The 24,815-nt window shown below is 41.8% G+C and overlaps 1 protein-coding gene and 1 long non-coding RNA gene across 2 annotated transcripts in view; one reads left to right on the forward strand and one right to left on the reverse strand.

The window, feature by feature from the left end:
* Positions 1–15,949, forward strand: part of otogl (otogelin-like) — a 115,744-nt gene extending 99,795 nt beyond the window's left edge. The window contains 3 exon segments of the mRNA XM_034176576.1: positions 3,199–3,244; positions 15,553–15,632; positions 15,722–15,949. Of these exon segments, the coding sequence (XP_034032467.1) occupies positions 3,199–3,244; positions 15,553–15,632; positions 15,722–15,922 (327 nt within the window). The 3' untranslated portion in view covers positions 15,923–15,949.
* LOC117515841 lies at positions 13,647–24,038 on the reverse strand. The gene is made up of 3 exons (XR_004562238.1): positions 23,921–24,038; positions 14,008–14,017; positions 13,647–13,659 (listed from the first exon to the last, which is right to left on the reverse strand). It is a non-coding gene; the product is annotated as an uncharacterized LOC117515841 (long non-coding RNA).
* Between the last annotated feature and the right edge of the window lie 777 nt (positions 24,039–24,815).

Consider the following 24,815-nt stretch of genomic DNA (forward strand, 5'->3'; position numbering starts at 1 on the left):
GATAGAACTGACTTGGTGTTGTCGTCGATACGTGACGTCACATTTTGAAGCTCTATACCGATGAGAGGCTATAAAAATGTTATGACACCACTATGCTATGTTATGGCATAATGTAATATATATGGGCTCAATATTTACCACTGTTACCAACTACCACAGAATGAAGTTTAAGACATAGCAATTGAGACAGTATGTTGTCAGATGTCCATTCAAGAGATCCCAGGACTCTGTTGTCATGATACTTTTTCAGCCTCCCATGGGTGTAGAGTGCCGAAATGTGATGTCATGTATCCATGAAAAAGGCTGTTATGACATAACATAATTTATATGGGCCCAGTGTTCATCACTGTTACCAACTACTGCAAAATTAATTTATGTTTAGGACGTAGCAACTGGGACATTGTGACGTCAGATGAATTCAGTATTCTATTCAAAGGATCCCAGGACTCTCTTTATAAATTTATAGTATAATGCTGCTGTACCTCTGGGGAGGGTGCAGAAATGTGGGGGTGCAAGCACCCCTGCAGAAGGGGAAACCTCTTGCATTTGCTAATGGTTAAAACACAGTTAGCAGCTCAGGCTGTGTGAGGTCAAATGAAATTAATATTCTGTTCAAGGGATCCTGCCATGTGGAATAACCAATCTTTTTGTTGTGAACAGCACTCAAGTTGGGACACAGCTGTGTCATCTTCTAAGATGACATAGCTGTGGTGAAGATGATAACCAACAACAATGAGGCAGCCTACAGAGAGGGCGTCCAGGCCCTCATATCCTGGTGCCAGAACAATGACTTGCTCCTCAATACCAACAAGACAAAGGAGCTTGTCATTGATTTCAGGAAGCACAAGGCCACATCACATGCCAGCTTGGTGATCAGTGGAGAAGAGGTGGAACAGGTGAGGAGTTTCCAATACCTTGGTGTTCACCTCTCAGAGGACCTTACATGGGGAGTGAACACCAAGGAGCTGGTGCAGAAGTCCCAGCAGAGACTCTTCTTCCTGCAGACCCTCAGGAAATCTGGGCTTGTACAGAAACCTCTCACTAACTTCTACCAATGCACCATAGAAAGTGTGTTGAGCAATGGATGCATGGTGTGGTTCTCCAGCTGCACCTCAGAAGAGAGGAAAGATCTGAAGTGGGTCACCAAATCTGCACAAGAGATCATTGGTGCCACACTTCCACCCATATCTATCTACTCTGCCCAGCTGAGAAACAGAGCCCAAAAGATCAGGGGCCTCATGTACAAAGACTTACATGGATTTCCTACTGAAACATGGCGCAGGCTAAAACCCAGAAACTGTCGTACGCACAAAAATATCCAGATATATCAAAGTGTACGTACGCATGGATCTAAGCACGTTCCATTTGTACATCCCAATCAACTTGGAATTGAGTGCCAATTGTAGATGTACCAAACCTCTCCTTTTCCACGCCCTATTTAAATATGCAAATCCATGGAAATAGGCCCTGGGAGCTGGAATTCCCAACTCCATCAGATCAGTCAACATGAACACAGAAAAGAAATTATACTGAGTGTGAGCTACAGATGATAGAAATGGAGTGGAGACACGCAGGGACAGTTTATTTGGTACCCTGTCAAACGGAATAAACATGAAACGAAAATAAAGTTAGTGGGAGCATTTGTGTGTGTTAGGCCATAAACGCTGTGGGCTCAGAGCAGTGCACACACACTGAAGGCTAAAAAAAAGAGATGTGCCACAACCTATAGTGTGTGACATCCACAACTTTACACACACGTTTATTGACAAATACTGAACACAGGGAGACAATCGGAGGCTTGTTAAGAAGCTCTGCAGATCTAGTTTTACCATCAAGAAAAAAAACCCATTAGCAATAATCAGAAAACATATTTGAATGCGCACATGCCAAAATGTGCCTGTTGTGGTTTTCATTAGGAACAATTACAGCAGCCATTATGCACTGTGCCAGCGCCTAGCCTGCTCCCAACCCAATGCATTTGAGCATCACATATTATTTGAACATTGATAGAATGAAAATGTTTCCTATTAACAAAAACAAATTCATCATGTGATGGCATGTTTAATAGCAATATGTGTGCAGTCAATAGCTCCAGTTACATTAGGGAAACCAGCTCTCGCTGCAAATTGCGCATTAATATTGGAATGTGATACACCTGGATGACATTTGGATGATTGTGTCCCACCCAGCTGGCATGGCTCGGCTCAAGGTTGACTGGCACACTCCTGACCGATCGGCCAGCTCCAGCTGGAATGCCCCTGTTGCCAGGAAGCCCATTGTAGTCAGCACCTGTGTGGGCACAGGCAACCCCTGGCTCCACGCTGTATATTGTGCTGTATTGTTCTGTGCACAATTCCAATAACACTGGCCCTGGTAAATGAATTTGGCTTTCGAGCCCATTATTGTCATTTGCAAATAAATCTCACGTTGCTTGAATACACGCTCACATCAGATTGCACCATTTGCAAAGTCCTCTAACAACACTAACGCAGTCACTGTTGATGCCATTTTCCTCATCACTTTGTGCGTGCTTTTATATCCCTCCATATAATTACAAACAGGTGGGTGTGTTAATTGTTCATAAGTGTGTCTCTGGTGTGCACATCACTCTGATGACTTCTTGTTTTCACACTATTAACAATTTCCCAGCATCACCTCTACATGTCGACAGTGGACCAATAGCTGTAGAAACGTGCATACGCCAGCCATGAACTTGACGTGGTGCACCGCACATTTCCATGGTCATTTCACTTTTGATACACCTGAACATTAGCGTGGAAATGGACGTATGTACACCATGTTTTTGTCTGCCTTTGTACATGAGGCCCCTGGTCTGACTGCACACACCCTGGAGAATGTCTTTTTGACACCCTCCCATCTGGCAGAATCAGAGTCAGACTGAAAAACAGTTTCTTCCCCAGGGCTATGAAAGCTCTGCAGAAAGCCTGAGCTGGACCTTTGCACCTTCACTCTGCACTTTATATTTAATGATCATTCTGTCCTTTACATTCTAAATTGTATTTTATTTTTATTACTTGACCTTTCATTCATTCCTGCTGCTGTGAAAAGGACTGTGCTCAAAGAGAATTTCATTGTAGAGCAATGTGCATTGACAATAAAGAATCTGTCTATCTAACAGGCTTGTTTGCATTTTGGTCACTATCAACTAAAGCGTCTCAGCCTCCTTTCTTCTTGCAGAATGGTGGTGTAGTTCAGAGCTACGTGGATGGCTGCTGCAGGACATGTGAGTCCCCACATTTATTATATGCTTTTTTTGTGATGCTTGCAGCTGTTAATCAGAGGGGTGAGCGCCTTGTTGCCTGGCAGGGGAAGAGCTTTTTGGCTGAATGGGCGGGGTTATCGCCTGGTGTCAAGGGTTCACATAATGATGGCCATTCACATTTCCCAGAGTCCCTTGCTTTTTGTCATCCAAGTATACTGAAGAGCCGGTACAGCTCAGATTTAAGTAATTGTGAAATTTCAATATTAGCATTTAACTGTTCATCTTTGAGAAAAAGATATATACAATGTTTATGAGAAATAGCTCTATTCATAGTGGTGGCATTTTCTTTCTCTGTGGACTTGGCATTGCAGCATTGCCCGCTTGCCTGCTTTCTGAGCAACCTTGCAGTTTGGCCAATCAGGGCGCTCCACAAGGAGCACATTGCCAGTGACGATATAAGATAGTGCAGGGGTTACGGATTGCCATGCTGAGCTGCTCTTTGTAGTACTTGAAGTAACTGAGTTCTTTGGCTTGCTGCCCGGACTGATGTGAAAACCGCGAAATCCCTGCGCATGGCAGCTTTACCAATTCCATCCTGCGTGATTGTGTGTGACTTTTATTTGTGTTTTTAAACCAAGTGTAACCTTGTGTGTGTTCTCCTGACGTTCTCTGAACTGGACGGCTGCGATCCTGATGGTGTTCCCAGGTTCTGGAGTGGGTGTGTTACCATTTACCGTAAATCCTGTAACCCCCACTGGTAGTACAAAACTGTGACACAGGTACCATCACCTTGTTATTTTCCCAGTTACACTATTTCTGTGGCATCCTGACATTCAGTGACTCAATCTCTGTCAAGCTTTGTGTGTGTATGTGTGTGTCTATGTTTCCTGAGTCTCCGTCAGTTAGGTACAGTGGCCCACAGAGTCCACAACACTTCCAAATTAAAACACTACAAATGTAGAAAATAAAAAAGAAAAGACATACACGTTCAAGTTCAAGTTTATTTGCCATTTGCTGTATTAAAACCACATTGGAAAAATGTTGCTAATTGCATAAAAAACATCTTGCAAATTGAGAAAAAAAACATGCAAATACAGAGAACACATGCTGCAAATTCAACCTTTTTCTTTCAGCTGTTCCCGTTAGGGGTCGCCACAGCAGATCAATTGTTTCCATCTCACCCTGTGCTCTGTATGTTCTCTGTCACACCAACCACCTGCATGTCCTCCCTCAGCACATCCATAAACTTCCTCTTTGGCCTCCCTCTTCTCCTCCTGCCTGTTGACTTCATCCTCAGCAGCTTTCATCCGGCATGAGCTGTCCCTCTGATATGTTCATTTCTAATCCTGTCCATTCTTGTCACTCCCAAAGAGAATCGTAACATCTTCTGCCACCTGCAGCTCTGCATCTTGTCTTGTTGTTAGTGCCACCGTCTCTAAGCCGTACAACATAGCTGGTCTCACTACTGTCTTGTAAACATTTGCCTTCACTCTTGCAGATATTCTTCGGTCACAAATCACTCCTGCCACCTTTCTCCACCCTGACTGCACTCTCTTCTTCACCTCTCTAACACACTCTCCATCACTTTGGACAGTTGTAGTATTTAAACTCATCTACTTTCACCACTTCTACTCCTTGTAACTGCAGTATTCCACTGGGCTCCCTCTCATTCACACGTGTACTCAGTCTTGCTCCGGCTGACTTTCATTCCCCTTCTCTCCAGGGCATATCTCACCTCTCTAGGCTGGACTCAACCTGCTCTCTTCTCTCCCTACAGATCACAATGTCATCTGCGAACATCGTAGTCCATGGAGATCTCATCCGTCAACCTGTCCATACCATTGCAAACAAGAAGGACTCAGAGCTGATCCTTGATGTCATCCCACCACCAGCTTGAATGCATGTCATTCTTACTGCACTTCTCACCACTGTAACACTATCCTTATACATGTCCTGCACCACTGTCACATACTTCTCTGCCACTCTGGACTTCCTCATATAATACCACACCTGTCATAAGCTTTCTCTAAATCCACAAACACACAATGTGTGCCTTCTCTGTAGTTCTCCATCAGTATTCTCAGAGTAAACATTGCATCTGTTGTGCTCTTTCTCAGCACAAAACTATTGCTGCTCACAGATCTTTACCTGAGATGCATCCTTTTACTTTCCACTTTATTAAACATTCTGGTTACAAACTCTACTGCCATCTCTCCTAAACATTTCCATGCCTTCACTGGAATGTCATTTGGACCAACTGCGTTTGTACTCTTCAACCTGTTCATAGCTGCCCTCACTTCATCCTTACTAATCTCTTGCACTTCCTGACTTATTCTCTCCACATCATCCAGCCTTTTCTTTCTCTCACTTTCATTTTCTTCATTCTTCAGCTCCTCAAAATATTCTCTGCACTTTCTCAACACACTCTCCAAGCTTGTTAGCATATTTCCATCTGCATCCTTTATCATAGTATCCCGCTACACAACCTTTCCAGTTCTGTCCCTTCGTCTGACCAATCAGTAAAAGTCCTTTTCTCCTTCCTTTGTGTTTAATTTCATGTACAGCTTACTTGAAGGCCTTTTCGCTAGCCTTTGCCACTACTTTGTGTTCAAATTACGCTGCATCTCCCTGTACTCCTGTCTACTTTCTTCATCTCTCTGACTATCCCAGTTTTTTGTTTTTTTTTTGCCAAGTTCTTTCTCATTATACTTTCCTGAACATCTTTGTTCCATCACCAAGCCTCCTTATCTTCCTTCCGCTGTCCACATGTCACATCCAGTACTGTCCTGGCTGTCTCCCTCACCACATCTGCAGTACTTTTCCAGTTGTCCAAAATTGCTTCCCCTCCATGCAGTACCTCTCTCACCTCCTCCCTTAATTTCACACAACAGTTTTCCTCCTTCAGCTTCTACCATCTGATGCTTTATTGCAGTGATTCTCAACCGGGGTGCCGTGATCGATCGTCAGGGGTGCCGTGGGCAATTATCAAATATCACCATTATCAGGTGTATGTGCTGTAATAGTGTGGCAGATGATGTAATGCTCTTTTATTCCAGTAGATGGCAGCAAAGCGCTGTACTATAGTATAATAGACATACTTGCGCACATAGCGTTGTGCGTCTCCATGGTTACGGGTTGCTGACTACAGCGTGAATCTCAGCTGCTCACGGAGCATGGCTCCTCTGGAGAAGGAGAAACCGCGTTGGCTGTGGAGGTGTGCGGGGAAGGCGGCCTGACTCCCGTTGATGTCACCGTGGTCAGACTTGGGCCTTCTCGCTCACAACTGGGTTCGCTGAAGGCAGCCTCTGCACTCCGTGAATATTAGAGTGGCAGATTATTGTGAATAAAAGTGTCGACACGTCTAAAAAAACACTTGAGATCAGAGCGCAAAATGCTTGAGGATTTTCGAAATGCTGTGTTTGTTGTATCGATTTTCTATTGCGATAATTGGGTGTTGAGCAAAACCAGAGGTAATAGAATTATAACATTATTTTGGTTGGTGGTGTGCCGCAGGATTTTGTAAATATAAAAGGGTGCCGCGGCTCAAAAAAGGTTGAAAATCACTGGTCTAGCTACACTCTCTCCTGCCACCACCTGTCCACCTGTATGCACCTTTCTCCATCTTATAGGTCACCCTGTGCTCCTCCCTTTCCTAAATTAGATATTCACCACAGGCATTTCCATCATTTTGAAAAATCAACTAACATCTGTCCTTCCACATTCCTGTCCTTGGTACCATATCTACTCATTACTTCTTTATCACTTCTGTTCCCCTCACCATCATGCCCATTGAAGTCTGCTCCTATCACCAGTCTTTCATGCTTAGGTACACTATCCAGGGGCGTAGGTTTGCATATGGACCATAGGGACAAGTCACAACCAATATTTTGGGATGGCAAAATAGTCCTACCAATATTTAGCATTTTTGATATAACAAAATCATTCAGTATTTTTTTGCGAACTCGATACTAAATTTTAGTCGTCACGTTTTGTGTTTTCGACTTGCCAGAGTGACAGGGTTACCCTGTTGCAATTTCATTGGCTCACGTTCTTCTCACATGAACGTAAACAAAGCGCATCTCGTGGTGGCAGTCAGTGCTTAATTTGTAAAGTGGGAGGTCCAGGAGCGCAGAGGATGGGTGGCTCCGGTGCAGAAAAACAAGAAGGGCGGGGGGGCTTGCGAACAAAGCTGTGCGCCACACTTAAAATAAACTGCACACCCACACAAACACGCACACACACCTTCACAAATGACACTAACACCCTGCCTTTTCCTCAAAATTACTACATTTATGTTTGCTGTCTGTCTCTGTACTTTTCTGTCACTTTTGCACTCTTTTTCATACTTTTCCCTCGTTTCAAAAGTCACCGAACGCACTTTACCGTAATATATGCAACATATAGCATACTGTTGGAAAGCACGGGTTCTTGGCTTGCTGTCAGTGTTGAAATTTTTCAGAGTGAGGGCTTACATGAGAACTTACGGTAATGAGAATCAGCGGCGCACTAGTGTGAAGCTTCCGTGTTTTTCCTCTGCGTTATGACATCACAGGCTTACGTTTACCGTAATACACCATATATCATTGGAAAGCCCTTTTTTTTTTTTTTTTTTTTTTTTTGGCAATTAGGTTGCCAGATACCTATAACTGCATTATTGATGAAGAGAATAGATTATACATCTGGTTGCAAAACCTTTTTTTTTTTTTTTTTGTTAGGTCACAAGTATTTTTTTTTTTTTTGTCTTGTTCTCTCAGGTGTAGGCCTATAGAATAGATTTGTGATTTTGGGTGCAGTTTTGTTATTTAAGCTATTTGTTTGTTTGCCTACACACTTAATAATGTAAATAAAGTGTTAAATTATTCAGCATTATGTCGTCATATGTTATGTATTATGCTGTACTTGTGCGTCTAATGGTATGAGTGGGTTAGGGGGTGGTGGTGGTGGGCAGGGGGCCGGGGGGGTGGTATTGTCCCTACTCAAAGCTGAGACCAAACCTACGCCCTTGACACTGTCCACCACCTCATCTAACTCACTCAGAAATCTTCTTTCTCCTACATCTCGCAACCTACCTGTGGGGCATATGCACTGATGATATTCATCATCACCCCTTCAATTTCCAACTTCACACTCATCACCCTGTCAGACACGCGTTTAACCTCCAACACAGTCTTAACATACTCTTCCTTTAAAACGACCCCAACACCATTTCTCTTCCTATCCACACCATGATACAACAGCTTGAACCCACCGCCTATGCTCCTGGTCTTATTCTATTCCACTTGGTCTCGTGCACACACAATAGTCTGCCTTTTTCCTCTCCATGATAATCAACAGTTTCTCCTTTTACCAGACATACTGCCAACATCCACAGTTCTGTCTCTCACTTCCACCCTTGTAGTTTTCCTCTTCTCCTGTGTTGTCTGAACATGTTCTTCTCGTCCTTTCTTCTTCACCCAGCAGTAGCCCAATATCCGCTGGCACTCTGTTGGGCAATATCATGGGTGGCAGTCATTGTTAGCTCGGGCCTTGACAATCCAATATGGAAATTTGATTTGTAGTCTGCCTTTTGTTTTGGTTTATTTTACGGCAGATGCCTTCGTGACACAACCTGCGCTTCGTGCCAAGCACTCAGAGTGTACTGGCTGCACACCCCATGTGGCTCAGATTTGACAGACTTTAAGGTTAATGCCCCTGCCTCCTTCTACCTCCCTCATTATCCGGGTTGGGACCACACCCCATGTAGCTGAATTTGCTGCAAATTCACACAACGCATGCAAAAACACACATGCTTTTCAAATCTCCACAAGACAACAGAAGCAAAAAAAAAAAAAAAACACACAAAAGAGGTTTCTGACTAGAGGGTTGTAACTGACCATCCATTAAACAGTGCATCACAGCTCTCTGTTGTCTTTATCTCTGTCTGATCAGCAAAGCTAAGTAAGCTAAATTTATTCATTTGCTTTATTAAATATTTTACCCTTAAGCCCGCTTCCCACTGCTGATTTTTGTCCCAAATTTGCATTGTGATTCCAAAAATAAGGAGATCTGGCTTGTTTTATTATATCAACAGTCAAAATTCATGTTTCATACTGTTGTAATACCAATGATAGTAGGTTAGTGCTGACTGCACCAGAATACAGACTCGGCCCATGACGCAAGTGCTTGGGGGCACGCACACAAAGCTGCTCCATTGAGCCTGTGCACTAACCTCCATGGTGGTTATTACCAGAATTTTCCCCCGAAGTTAAAATATTACCGTCTTAAATCGGTGTTCTGTTGAAGAGTGCATCTTGCATTTCATGGGATTTATGTTACAGAAGAGACTCAGAAGGAGGATTCTGCTCGGAGAACGGTAGATCCCTATTGCTGCATGTTGGAACTGCATGTTCTCCATCATCTCCTTTTGCCACAATCTGTGCTTTCATCAAAGTGATGAGCAACGCCATGTGCCTCAAGGAGCCGTGTGCCACACAGAGCTGTACACCTCAAGGATCCCTTTGCCTCACAGAGCCATATACTCGGCAAAGCCTTGCACCTCATGTAGCCATGTGGGTCACAGATCTGTGTGTCTCACAAACCTGTATGTTCCACAGAGACGTGTGCCTCTGCTCAGTGCATCTGTGTTTTTATGTGTGTTTTGTGAATTTGCAAGTCGACATGTTATCAAATAAATTGTTCCTTTTGCTGCAGCTTGTATTTCTTTGTGTTCTCTGTGTTTGCAAGTGCTTTTTCCTTTTTTCATTTGCAAGACCATTTTGAGGCAGCAACATGTTGTTGACTTGGTGCAGGTGTTTTTTTTGTTGTTTGTTTGTTTGCATGTATGCGTAAGTGATTTCTGCATTAAGAGGTATTTTTTAAGCTTGGAAGTATTGTGTTCTCTCTCAGCCACTGTAGTTAAGCCATAAAATACAATAAAACATGAAGAATTGCCATAATCTTGCAGATGCCCTCATGCGTCAGCTACATCAGAAACTGTGGAATGTTCATAAAAGAAAAAGCTTGTTCAAATATAGATAAGCTCTGATGTTACCCAGTGATCTGTTAGAAAGAAGATAATCTGCTGCTCTTACGTAATCCAGTTCTGGATGGAAAACTTTCTTCAGCTTTTGATTGGACTAATGAATAGCCACACTAAGGTCAGTTTGACAACAGCAGAGCCGGATCACTGTATTCCCATCACCTGTTGTCAGTCAAGCAGGCTGCTGCTGCTGGGCAACAAAGCCTCCCTGTTCTATTGGCCTTTCAGGGTGTGTGAGTGACAGGCACAGCCCTGCAGTGACAGTGTGGTACATGATCAAAGTGTGTGCTTATGTGTGTGAGCATGCATCTCTGTTTTTTTTTGTTTTTTTTTTTGATATTGCAATGTTGCTCTGAGAATACTGTTGGAGAAGTACAGAGAAGGCCAGAAAGAGTTACATTGTGTGTTTGTGGACTTAGAAAAAGCTTATAATAGACTGCAAAGAGAAGAGTTGTGGTATTGTGTGAGGAAATCTGGAGTGGCAGAGAAGTATGTTAGTGTAGTGCAGGACAGGTACAAGAATACAACCCCTGGCAAAAATTATGGAATCACCGGCCTCGGAGGATGTTCATTCAGTTGTTTAATTTTGTAGAAAAAAAAGCAGATCACAGACATGACACAAAACTAAAGTCATTTCAAATGGCAACTTTCTGGCTTTAAGAAACACTATAAGAAATCAAGAAAAAAAGATTGTGGCAGTCAGTAACGGTTACTTTTTTAGACCAAGCAGAGGAAAAAAATATGGAATCACTCAATTCTGAGGAAAAAATTATGGAATCACCCTGTAAATTTTCATCCCCAAAACTAACACCTGCATCATATCAGATCTGCTCATTAGTCTGCATCTAAAAAGGAAGTGAAACACACCTTGGAGAGCTGTTGCACCAAGTGGACTGACCTGAATTCATGGCTCCAACACGAGAGATGTCAATTGAAACAAAGGAGAGGATTATCAAACTCTTAAAAGAGAGTAAATCATCACGCAATGTTGCAAAAGATGTTGGTTGTTCACAGTCAGCTGTGTCTAAACTCTGGACCAAATACAAACAACATGGGAAGGTTGTTAAAGGCAAACATATTGGTAGACCAAGGAAGACATCAAAGCGTCAAGACAGAAAACTTAAAGCAATATGTCTCAAAAATTGAAAAATGTACAACAAAACAAATGAGGAACGAATGGGAGGAAACTGGAGTCAACGTCTGTGACCGAACTGTAAGAAACCGCCTAAAGGAAATGGGATCGACAGTCATTGATGATATGGGGCTGCATGTCAGGTAAAGGCACTGGGGAGATGGCTGTCATTACATCATCAATAATGCACAACTTTATGTGATATTTTGGACAATTGGAAAGGATGTTTGGGGATGATGAAATCATTTTTCAAGATGATAATGCATCTTGCCATAGAGCAAAAACTGCAAAAACATTCCTTGCAAAAAGACACATAGGGTCAATGTCATGGCATAGGGTCAATGTCAGATCTGATTTGATGCAGGTGTTAATTTGGGGGATGAAAATTTACAGGGTGATTCCATAATTTTTTCCTCAGAATTGAATGATTCCATATTTTTTTCCTCTGCTTGGTCTAAAAAAGTAACCGTTACTGACTGCCACAATCTTTTTTTCTTGATTTCTTATAGTGTTTCTTAAAGCCAGAAAGTTGCCATTTGAAATGACTTTAGTTTTGTGTCATGTCTGTGATCTGCTTTTTTTCTACAAAATTAAACAACTGAATGAACATCCTCTGAGGCCGGTGATTCCATAATTTTTGCCAGGGGTTGTAGTGTGGCAGCGGTGAGATGCACAGTTGGAATGACAGACTCATTCAAGGTGAAGGTGGGATTACACCAAGGATCAGATCTGAGTCCTTTCTTGTTCGCAATGGTGATGAACAGATTGACGGATGAGATCAGACAGGAGTCCCTATGGACTATAATGTTTGCAGATGACATTGTGATCTGTAGTGAGAGTAGAGAGAAAGTTGAGCCTAGCCTGGAGAGGTGGAGATATGCTCTGGAGAGCAGGGAAATGAAAGTCAGTAGAAGCAAGACTGAGTACATGTGTGTGAATGGGAGGGAGCCCAGTGGAATAGTGCAGTTACAAGGAGGAGAAGTGGTGAAAGTAGATGAGTTTAAATATTTGGGGTCAATTGTTCAAAGTAATGAAGAGTGTGGTAGAGAGGTGAAGAAGAGAGTGCAGGCAGGGTGGAGTGGATGGAGAAAGGTGGCAGGAGTAATTTGTGACTGAAGAATATCAGCAAGAGTGAAGGGGAAAGTCTACAAGACAGTAGTGAGACGAGCTATGTTATACGGCTTAGAGACGGTGGCACTAACAAAAAGACAGGAGGCAGAGCTGGAGGTGGCAGAACTGAAGATGCTGAGATTCTCTTTGGGAGTGACGAGAAAGGACAAGATTAGGAATGAACATATCAGAGGGACAGCTCAGGTGGGACGGTTTGGAGACAAAGTCAGAGAGGCGAGATTGAGATGGTTTGGACATGTGCAGAGGAGGGACCCAGGGTATATAGGGAGAAGGATGCTGAGGATGGAGCCACCAGGCAGGAGGAGAAGAGGGAGACCAAAGAGGAGGTTTATGGATGTGCTGAAGGAGGACATGCAGGTGGTTGGTGTGACAGAGGACGATTCAGGAGAGGGTGAGATGGAAACGATTGATCTGCTGTGGCGACCCCTAACGGGAGCAGCCAAAAGAAAAAGAAGACAAGTAGGAGTGTAAAGATGCTCAAAAAATGCATCATGCTGTGGAGCCCAAATTCTTTTTTTGTCCTTTTTTTTCTTTTGGCATCCAGAACATGATGCAGATTGTTGTAAATGTGTAACAGCCGATTTAAGAAACTGACTCTTGCATACACATACGTTTGTTATTTACAGATTTGTTCACACCTATAATCATAAAAGATTAAGTGCATATATTCGTACTACCCACAGACTATGTTTTTTTTTTTTTTTGCAAGTTTTTCTTCTTTATGTTGATCTTGTTTTACTTTCAGAGCTGAAAGTTGTTGGGTCAAAAGGCTGAAGCTGAAGCAGGTTTAGTTATTTGTGTTAATATAATAAACTGTTTGTGTCTTCCTGAAATGGATGAAAAAACTGGTAAGAACAAAACAAACAAAAAACATACAATTTTTTTAATAAAATTTTTGTTTGAAGAGTCACTAAGAGAGTGCAACATCTGTACCTTACATGTCTGACACCAACCCATGCATATTAATATTTTTGTGAATCTGTGATATCATAACATACTTATTTGTGTGGCACTGAGATATCTTCAGTTCTGTCCAAATTTAAACACTTTTCGTTGACTAGCACACAATTCTCCCACCATTTTTAAGTCATACATTGTTTCAGTTAAACAATTATGACCTTGAGTTTGCCCTTTCAAGGTCGCAGAAGGTCACATCTCATGTGACCAACAGAAAGGTGATATAGGCTTCATATTAGTGTTTAATTGTAACCACTGGTGTATTTGTAATCCATTCCTCAAAATAGCCATTTTAAATATCCATCTATCTGAAACCACTTATCCCAGTTAAGGGTTGGATCAAGATTCAAGATTCAAACAACTTTATTGATCCCTAAAAGGGCAATTCAGGAGTACTGGAGCCTCTACCAGTAGTAAATTGTTGAGAGGCGGAATACACTTTATATTTTATATTATTATATATTTTTATATATATTATATATTATATATTATAAAGAATGTCTATAAAAACAATTGTGGGAGTTTGGAGGATGATTCTTTCTGCACAATATAACTCCTTTAATAATTATCTTATTAGATTCATATTTAAATTTGTCCATTGAACATCAAAATCTAGATGAAAAACAAATCAAACATTTTAATGTGTTATAAGCCTGTTCAAGTTCAGTGACACGTTAATTAACAGTCATTAAAACCGAATCAATATTTTGTGAATGAACGTCAGTAAACACACAAACTCCCACATTTGAGATTTAACAATAAGTTATCAAAGCAAGTTACTTTGGTATAAAAGTATGGCATTTAACATGTTTATTGCTCTCAGAAATTAGTCTTTATTTACAGACCAAGTCACTGACATCGAAACAAAACAGAGCAAAGTGTGACTGAAGGCGTTATAGCTGCTGTAATTAATTAATTACTCTAAATTAGCGCTTTATTTTGACAACCACAATTTTAATAGTTAATAGCGACAGCCTGCAGTTAATACTTATTTTCTTCGTCTTCATATTGTAAGAATTCCCAAAGTCTTCTGTACTTTTCAACCTGTTTTGTCTCGCCGCTAGCAGCTTTCTCTTAAAAACTCACAGAGCAGTAAACACACGGAGTCCACCATTGTTTGTTTATGTCGCAGATAAAACGACGTCACTGCAGTTTGCACTGCTGACCCTGCCCATGTTGAGGAGGTTCTATTTGTAGTAGAAAAAGACACGCCTGGAACCAAACCGAGTAGAGCCGAGTTGAGTCGAGCCAAGTAGTGTTGGTTCTGTGTAGTACAGGGGTGGCCAAGTTTTGTCCTCGAGAGCCACCTTCCTGACACTCTTAGTTGTCTTCCTGCTCCAACACACCTGAATCCAATGAAAGACTCGTTAGCAGACTTTTAATGAGCCTGGTGTAGTAGAAAAGTGCATTTGGGTAGTCTGCCAGTCTTTCACTGCCAACACATATAGACACATAAACACATTCACACTCTCAGCTATGGTCAGTTTAGAGTCACCAGTTCATCTAATCTGCATATCTTTGAAAGCCGGAGCACCCATAGGGAAAGCATGGAAACACAGGAAGAATTGTGGAAACTCCACATAGGATTAGGTCGGAATCAAACCAGTGGCCTTCTCGCTGTGAGGCAACAATGATAAGCACTATGGCAACATGTCGCCTATTTTAATATTCCCTATGTATGTATATGCATTGGACCCAACTTTTGACCTTGGCTGGTGACTTTGACTTTTAACAGATTTTTCTCTCTTTGTCTGGCCCTCACTCATTCCACCAGGTGTGATCTGAATTGGCTCCATTTATTTTGTTCACATACTGACGGGCCAAAAACAACACTCCTGCGTGTGTTATCCCAGTGTGTGAATGTAATAAATGAACTTTAAAGTAAATTTTATTTAAAATCTATGGTCATTATTCTTATCATTGAAGTATAATGAGAGTGAATTGAATAGTGAGTCCTGTCTCATATGCTGAACTAAACAGTAAGTCGACTGTCTCATTACACTCCTAGTTTAATTATTTGTACTGAGGGGACTGTATGTCCGTGGCTACAACTGAAGTGTGTCTTTCTTATTTCTGTATGAATGTTTACAGGTAAAGAGGATGGCAAGACCTGTAAGCGTGTGGCTATCCGTACCACTATTCGAAAAGATGACTGCAGGAGTAACGCACCGGTAAGATGAAGAGAAAAACTTCAAAATGTGGCTGCTTAAGGAGGGGAAAAAAATCATCAAATATTTCTTTGTTATCCATTCCCCAACAGGTAACCGTATACTCCTGTGATGGGAAATGTCCATCTGCCACCATATTCAACTTTAACATCAACAGCCACGCCAGGTTCTGTAAGTGCTGCCGTGAGAGTGGACTGCAGAGCCGCTCGGTCATGCTGTACTGCTCCCGTAACGCCACAGTGGTGGAGTACAACTTCCAAGAGCCTCTGGACTGTTTGTGCCAATGGAACTAAATAGACAGCCCAGTGTATTATAATAATAAAAATAATAATAATAATTTAAAAACAAAGGAGAGCGGAGTATTTTGAATGTATGAAACAGGAAGTAATGAGGTGTCAGATCTGTACTTTATAGACAAGCACAAGAAAAGAAAGAAAACACAAGCTTTTTGTAACAATACTACACTTTAGGACACTGGGGGTGACTGACGTTAGTTTCACGTAGTTATGTCTGCATTTTAGACTTTATTTTCTCTAAGACCTGCTGCGCTGATCCCACTCAGCTTTCTAGTGCTTTTGAGTGTTTCCACGATGCCACTGACCTTCAGTCCTGTTGGATATGAACATTTCATATGACGTTGCCTGAGGCCATTATTGCATTTATATATATATATATATATATATATATATATATATATATATATATATATATATATATATATTCACATTTGCATTCAAACTGTGTTTGTGTAATTGTTGTTTTTTATGTTTGTTCTGCTGATTCAACCTTTGTACAGATGAAAGTATTTTGCATTTCTTTGTTTCTTTTGGAAAGTTTAATCAATTTCTAATATGTGATTTTTGGCTTCTTTTTTGGTAGTATTTTGAAGTAGACTAGGTGAATAAAAGTTTCAACAGTGTCTTTGTGTGAATTCTTGCATTATGTTCACCTTATTCAGGAAGACAGGGTGGGCGGCTCAATTTTGTCAAGCAACCTCAGGTTTGCCACTGCGTCTGATGGGTGGGAACACAGTACGCTAGAAGTGTCCAAACATGAGCAGCATTAAATCATCATGTCGTGGGTGCCACAAAAACTGGAAGAAGAGGAAACTAATGCTTTCAGAGCGATGTTTTGAACATGGAGAGATCTGAGTGCTGTGGACCAGCATTTTAACTTGTTCCCTCCTCCATCGAAAGATGAGGATCTCTGGTGCTGGCTAAAGGCGCTGAATTTGAAATATCCACCCAAACGTCCCTATGTATATTCTTTATTATTTTGTGGAGAAAAACCCCTACTGCATCCTTACCCAGAGAAATGGTTGGACTACAACGTTACGTAATCTTGGCATTATGGTGGTACTACTTGTCAGGTCGTGACAGATGGAGTCCTCTTGCAGTGGGTCCCCCGAAGCGGGAAGAGAGGAAAGTAAGGAATGAAGCCTCTGAGAAAAGACCGAGAAGGCTGCTGGATTTGCTCTGCAATCTTCTGATTTCTTGTGTACTTGTTGCGGTCTTTACTGCCGTCCAAGAATCAGGCTTTTTAGCCTCATGAGATGTCAAAATCCGCTCTAATGGTCATGTCATGGTCTTTTGACTGAAGACGGCAGAGACTTGTCAGGTAGTATTTTAACTTGATTTAAAGAGGTACTGATAGGCTCAGTGCTTTTATAGTTCCTCATAGCCAAACCGTCCACACAAAGTAGTGAACAATAGCGGCACACATAATTGAGGGCCACTTTTTCGTGTCATCTTCCCACTCTGTTATGACCCGTGAGTGAGCCAGAGTCGTTCCCTTTGAGCTTTACATAAAGTTTTTTGTTTCTTCCCATGTAATATCTTCCATTTTTCTAAACACCGCTCACCGGAAGTCCAAAGCCAAAATGGAAATGCCTCTGTTGTAAAAGTGGCGGGGCTGAATAAGGTCAATAGACGATGGAAGGAAGAATACAGGTATATCCGTTTCTTGCACTTCTCCAGGTTCTCTTTCTTACTCTGCAGGCGCACGGGTCAGACTGACTCAGCAGCTGCAGTGGTGACACGTGCTTGCATTTCACCTCCACAAGGTTATTGCCATGTGGGAGTCACTTCTTAATAACAGAGAACCTCAGCACGCTCAGCTCCCAATCTATCAATCATTTCTCCCTTTCACATTCCTCACATTCCACATTGGCTCATTGTTTCCACTGCACCCCTTTTCCAAGTCGTTTTCAACAAAACATCCTCAACCTTTAGCAATTATTTTTGAATTAATGGAGGATTGATGCATGAATGCAACATGAACACGTTTCAAATCTCACTCGACAATGCGCTCCCTGTCTCCAGCTCCACTTTTCCTCTCCTCAGGAGCACAGCGATGGAGTGGCCATGCTCCCAGGTTACCATGGTGAACTACTCTTATCCCAACAAAGAGCCTGAACAAATCGCTTTGATCATGCACAATCCCTCTCTCTCTCTGTAACTGCTCCCCCACATAAAAGTTTGCTGCCGTAGGGGACGAGCCATTGACCTCTGCTTTTGAGTGTGCTCCTAATTCAAAGTCCACAATTCCAGTTGAGGGGATCCTTCTGAATGAAGATATCAAACAGGTTCCAGGCATCTTTAATCTGTGTTTTAATGCTGTGAGTTATTCATTGAGCTCGATCAGTGCCCGTTTCGGAGAAATTGATTATTTTCCAATGGGTGGAACAGAGTGTCTGTGGTTACTGGCCAGTTCATGTCAGGTAAGTTACTCTAGGGCAGGATAGGTGTTGCTTTCCACTAATAGTTCCTCTTGCATATCAAATTTCTCTTCACCTTCCTTCTTGCTCAAGTGGCCTTGCTGACATGCGAACATCATTGAAACCCCCTTAATCCTTCTCTACCAGTTGAGATCCACAACAGCTACACTGTCACCTGCAGGACTGCCAAAAACAATGATGGTGAACTTCTATACTGCCATCATTGAGTCTCCTCCTCCATCACCATCTGGTATGCTGCTGCCACTGCTAAGGACACGAGCACACTGCAGCATATAATCCACACAGCAGAGAAGATGATCAAGTGCAATCTGCTATCCCTACAGGACCTGTACACCTCTAGGGCCCTGAGGTGAGCAAGGAAGATTGTGGCCAATTCCGCTCACCCAGGACACAAACTTTTTGTTACCCTTCCCTCTGGCAGACGGCTGAGATCCATCAGAACTAAAACCTTAACACACAAAAACAGTTTCTTTCCATCCGCAGTTAGACTTGTAAATGATGCCAGAGACACCCAGTTACCCTGCCCCCCACTCCCACAAATACAGATTGATCATCCCGCACCGAAAGGTACTGTACATCTACATGCCTGCACAGCCCCATTCCACTATTTGACAGTGAACATAGTTTTGCCCATTTTTTTCTATTTGACTCCTTTACTTCTTACAAAGTATTTTTTCCTTTTCTTTTTATTGTTGTTTATGCACTAATGACACCAGATCACATTCTTTGTATGTGAGAACTTACCTGGCAATAAATTTGATTCTGAATCTAAGAGTAACCAGCTGGTTACTCTCAGTAGATTTGGGTCCAGTTTGGATTTATTTGGTGGTGGGTTTGAGGTTATTTCAAACCTCCTTGCAACATTTCTGTAATTCTACACCATTGAACCAATTGATTGGAAAGTTCTGCTGCAGTTGGTTAAGGATCCAATGGGATACAACATCATGCTAACAGTGAACAGAAAGTACACCATGCTGGACACAAAGACATTTCAATTTAGTGAGTGTCTTCAGAAGTGAGATGATAATTGCGGTGATTCAGTGCTCTTGGATTTGATACTAAGGTTAATACTGACATCTTCACCACTTATCCTTTCGTCTGCAACTCCAGTTTCACTGTCTTCCTTTTGTGTCAACACCAAAACCACGACTGCTCTCCTGATGTGGAAACTTCACAAACTCCAAAGCCTGTCTACCCTGAGTCTGCACGATGCTCTCACACCATCCGTCAGTCATGTCTTCCACATAAATTCAGCACAGTCCCAGCATGAGCTGACAGGTCTTCACCCTGGCCCACGTTTCAAAGCCATTGTCAAGGTGACGTCTGTGCTCAAATGCTTGGATGCAACCTTGAAAGAAAGACTCAGCATTGGTATGCAAACAGGTGTGGTACTTTCATTACACACAAACATGCTTTGGCAATCGTAAGTTGATGGTTAATTGGTTGCAGTTGAGGAATTTTTTGTCCCCAGCTCAGTGTTCTTCTGGTGGTTGGCCAATAAGAGAAGCTGCTACAGAGTGCTGAGCCCCGGTGTTCTGCTGCTTCTGTGGACCAGACACGGTGACCAGCAGGTAAACTTTTAAGAGATTCACGTGTGAATCACAGCAGGGAGAGGCTTCCGAAATGACCCAACTTAAAAGGGTGACTGGAAACCTTGCATACTGTTAAACATGAAATAATTTACTGGTACATGATGATGCAAAGAACAGAAAATAATCAAATAGCCTGAAATTAAAACATCCAGCCTAGTAGATACTGTGTTTACCCACAATATATTTAAATAAAGTGTTATTTGAACATTTCTCCAAAAGCAATAATAAAGTCTTGAGGTTTTTTCTTTTCATCCAGAAAGAAAAAAATCCTTAGTTATAACATTTACATTGTAAGTCTAACTTTTACTTATTATTTTTATAACTAGCCAATTATCTGCCTCAGGGCAGGTTATGATTCAGATAGACACGAAAACTTAACTTTCACCAACAAAGCTAATATCACCTCCCACCTATCCTGGATTCCAGAGAGCTGTTAGGGCGTGACTAAAGCTGTCTCAAGAAGAGACAACTGCTACTACTACTACTACTACTAATACTAATACTACTACTAACTAATATGACTACTACTGTGACCGTTACTTGCAAACATGAAGAGGTAAAAATTTCAAAGGAAAAAGAAGAAATAGAAAAATATGACACCAACCTTTTAGCACACTTGCTGATGGTGATGTTGGACAAAAGTGTCTCTCCACTTAACTACTACTACTACTGAAGTGCTCAATAACCTATGTCACCAGTGGTGGTTTTTGATATGGGCCATGTGGGCCGTTGCCCTGGGTGGCATTTATGGAGGGGCGGCATCATAATTAACTGGTTTATTTAATGGAGAAAAAGAATTACATTTGATTTCATTGGCATGGGAACGCTAGTAACATTTCAGTTTAGATTTTTGTTTGATCCACAGATGAAGAGCAAAAATTGGGAGAAAAAAAAGGCAAATACTACATGATCAAATTTCTGTCAAACCTAAAACTTTTGCAGATTAGTTAATGCAAAGTTGTTACACATTTAACCTAATATTCACAAGCACCAAGCTAAACATTTAGCTAAATGTTGAGATGAATATGTACCTTAATAAAAGAGCTAATTGTTCCTGAAAGACAGATTAATAAAGTGTCTAATGTAACTGCATGTTTATTCAAACTTGCATTTCATGGATGTTTTGTTTTGGAGTAATATTGTAGCCTGTGAGCTTTTGATGTAAATTTCAATTGCAATTTCGGGGGCACTTCTAAAATATTAATGATATAATTAAAAAATGGCTGTTTGTGCAAAATTTTGTCTGTTTTTTTTTTTTTTTTTTTTTTGGTGGGGGGGGCACTCGGACGGAGTGTTGCCGTGGGGAGTAATTCAGTGTAGAACCGCCATTGTATGTCACTCCCCATTTGTCAAACTATGTGTGCCACGTTTGGCTCAGTTCTGCAGCACAAAAGTGTCTCTCAGTTTAACTACTATTCCTACTACTACTACTACTGTCACGTCAAAGTATATGTGTGCCATGTTTGGCTCAATTCTGCAGCACAAAAGTGTCGCTCCCCTTACTACTACTGCTACCAACTGCAACTACTACTACTACAAAAGTGCTCTATAGCCTATGTCACTCTCCATAACTCTCATATGCGTGCATCATTTGGCTCAATTCCAAGATGTCGCTTGGACAGGAGAGGGACACACACACACACACACACACACACACACACACACACACACACACACACACACACACACACACACACACACACACACACTTACTTGTCTCTTAATATATAGATGATATTTATTTTGTTATTCAGACAGTTTTTCACATTACTATGTACATATATGTTATACCGTGCCGTCTACATGCTATTTGTACTCACCAACAAGCACACAACTTTAAAAAAAATAAAAAAAACAATCGACTGCAGTCAAAAGTGTAATATGAGAGCAATAGCAAATCATTTTCATTAAACTGTGTGGATAGTAAATAACAAATATGTTTCAGCCATCAGCCATCATCAGCATAATCTGTCCAAAATGTTCAGAAGCATGTCAATCAGACAAAAGTATATTTTTTCCTCCAATGGTTTCTCCCTATGGGAATTTATGTATGTCTAAGTTATAATACCATGTTGAGTGAGTTTATTGAAATCACTTCATCTCAATTGTGGGACAATTACTTAATTGGGGTCAAATTCAAAACTCCTGCACAAACAGTGGAAGCTGTTATTGAGCAATTCAGCATTCATGATATGCACACTCTTAAGGCTATGAAATTGGGCTATTAGTAAAAAAAATAGAAAAGGGGGTGTTCACAATAATAGTAGCATCTGCTGTTGATGCTACAAACTCAAAACTATTATGTTCAAACTGCTTTTTTAGCAATCCTGTGAATCACTAAACTAGTATTTAGTTGTATAACCACAGTTTCTTCACATCTGCGAGGCATGGAGTCAACCAACTTGTGGCACCTTTCAGCTGTTATTCCACTCCAAGATTGTTTAACAACATTTCACAATTCATTCACATTTCTTGGTTTTGCTTCAGAAACAGCTTTTTTGATGTCACCCCACAAGTTCTCAATTGGATATAGGTCCAGGGATTGGGCAGGCCACTCCAAAACATTAATTTTGTTGGTTTGGAACCAAGATTTTGCCCATTTACTAGTGTGCTTGGGGTCATTGTCTTGCTGAAACACCCATTCCAAGGGCATGTCCTCTTCAGCATAAGGCAACATGACCTCTTCAAGTATTTTGACATACCCAAACTGATCCATGATACCTGGTATGCGATATATAGGCCCAAAACCACAGTAGGAGAAACATGCCCATATCATGATGCTGGCACCACCATGCTTCACTGTCTTCACTGTGAACTGTGGCTTGAATTCAGAGTTTGGGGGTCATCTCACAAACTGTCTGCTGCCCTTGGACCCAAAAAGAACAATTTTACTCTCATCAGTCCACAAAATATTCCTCCATTTCTCTTTAGGCCAGTTGATGTGTTCTTTGGCAAATTGTAACCTCTTCTGCACATGTCTTTTATTTAACAGAGGGACTTTGCGGGGGATTCTTGCAAATAAATTACCTTCACACAGGCGTCTTCTAACTGTCACAGCACTTACAGGTAACTCCAGACTGTCTTTGATCATCCTGGAGCTGATCAATGGGTGAGCCTTTGCCATTCTGGTTATTCTTCTATCCATTTTGATGGTTGTTTTCCATTTCTTCCATGCGTCTCTGTTTTTTTTTGTCCATTTTAAAGCATTGGAGATCATTGTAGATGAACAGCCTATAATTTTTTGCACCTGCGTATAGGTTTTCCCCTCTCCAATCACCTTTTTAATCAACTACGCTGTTCTTCTGAACAATGTCTTGAATGTCCCATTTTCCTCAAGCTTTCAAAGAGAAAAGTATGTTCAACAGGTGCTGGCTTCATCCTTAAATAGGGGACACCTGATTCACACCTGTTTGTTCCACAAAATTGACGAACTCACTGACTTAATGCCACACTACTATTATTGTGAACACCCCCTTTTCTACTTTTTTTTTTTACTAATAGCCCAATCTCATAGCCTTAAGAGTGTGCATATCATGAATGCTTGGTCTTGTTGGATTTGTGAGAATCTACTGAATCTACTGGTACCTTGTTTCCCATGTAACAATAAGAAATATACTCAAAACCTGGATTAATCTTTTAGTCACATAGCACTACTATTATTCTGAACACTACTGTATAATCATCATAATCGCCCATGAAGTCACTAAATTAACGCCATCCACATCCTCGCTTTGCCATTGTTTGCATGCGCTGTGAGAGAGCAGAACTCTGCTGGCACCACAGTGCATTCTGGGAAGCGCAGGCGGCTGCCAGGGGCATTGTGGGAGGCACTGAAACACCGAATGAAGGAAACATCTGCAGAAGAAAAAGAAGTCAAGACTGTAATATTTAGAAAGAAATATAAATACACTTATATACTCCTACTTAAAAGCTTATCTTTGCACTTATTTATAAAAATAAACAAGTTATAGAATACACCTTGTGGTGCAACCTGGACACATCTTCAGTGATGTACCCGGGGTCATAGGGTGTTTCGGGTCTTACATCAGACACCGTCACCCGGGTGACCCAGTCAGGGGTGATCAGGCCTCGACTTGTGTCCAGGTAATGCACTATGCCACACATCCCTCTTCAACCAGAGCCAACGTGAAGCCTTCTCAGCAGCTTCCATGATGTTTTTTATGGCTCTCCGTCTGTGCAGTCCGCAGATCCCTAGGAGACCCAGGACCCGATATAAAAATTGGCCTGCGAAGTCCCTGCAACCCACTTCATTGGGCTCGCAGCGGGGCCTTCCACCCATTCCTCCGACATTCAGCAACCAGGTCAGCATATTTACCCTTCTTCCGTTCCTGCGCTTCCTCCATCCGCTCTTCCCAGGGGACAGTTAACTCCAATAGCACCACCTGCTTACTTGCCCCGGACATCAAGACCATATCTGGCCGTAGTGATGTTGTTGCAACGATGTCCGGAAATCTTAACTGCCTCCCAAGGTCGACCAGAAGTTGCCAGTCCCTTGCTGTTACAAGCAAGCCCCCCTGGGTCTTCTTTGGAGGCTGGGGCTTTTCACCTGCTCGAACAAAAGTGATGGTGCCCTTGGAGGGGTACTGCCACTTGCTGTTCTTGATGCCAGTACAGATGGTGTCTGCTACCACCCTTAGCACCTGGTCATGGCACCAACGGTATCAGCCATCTCCCAAGGCCTTTGAGCAGCAGCTGAGAGTATGTTCCAAAGATCCCCTCCTCTGGCAAAGTTGGCAAACTGGCAAGTCCACCAAGCCCCAGGTGAACAGGTTGGCAGGGCTCGGGAGGACGTCATACGCTGACTGAACCAGGAACTTGACGTGGTATGGCTCCATC

This window comes from Thalassophryne amazonica, chromosome 8, assembly GCF_902500255.1.
Source record: "Thalassophryne amazonica chromosome 8, fThaAma1.1, whole genome shotgun sequence".
Taxonomy (NCBI): Eukaryota; Metazoa; Chordata; class Actinopteri; order Batrachoidiformes; family Batrachoididae; genus Thalassophryne; species Thalassophryne amazonica.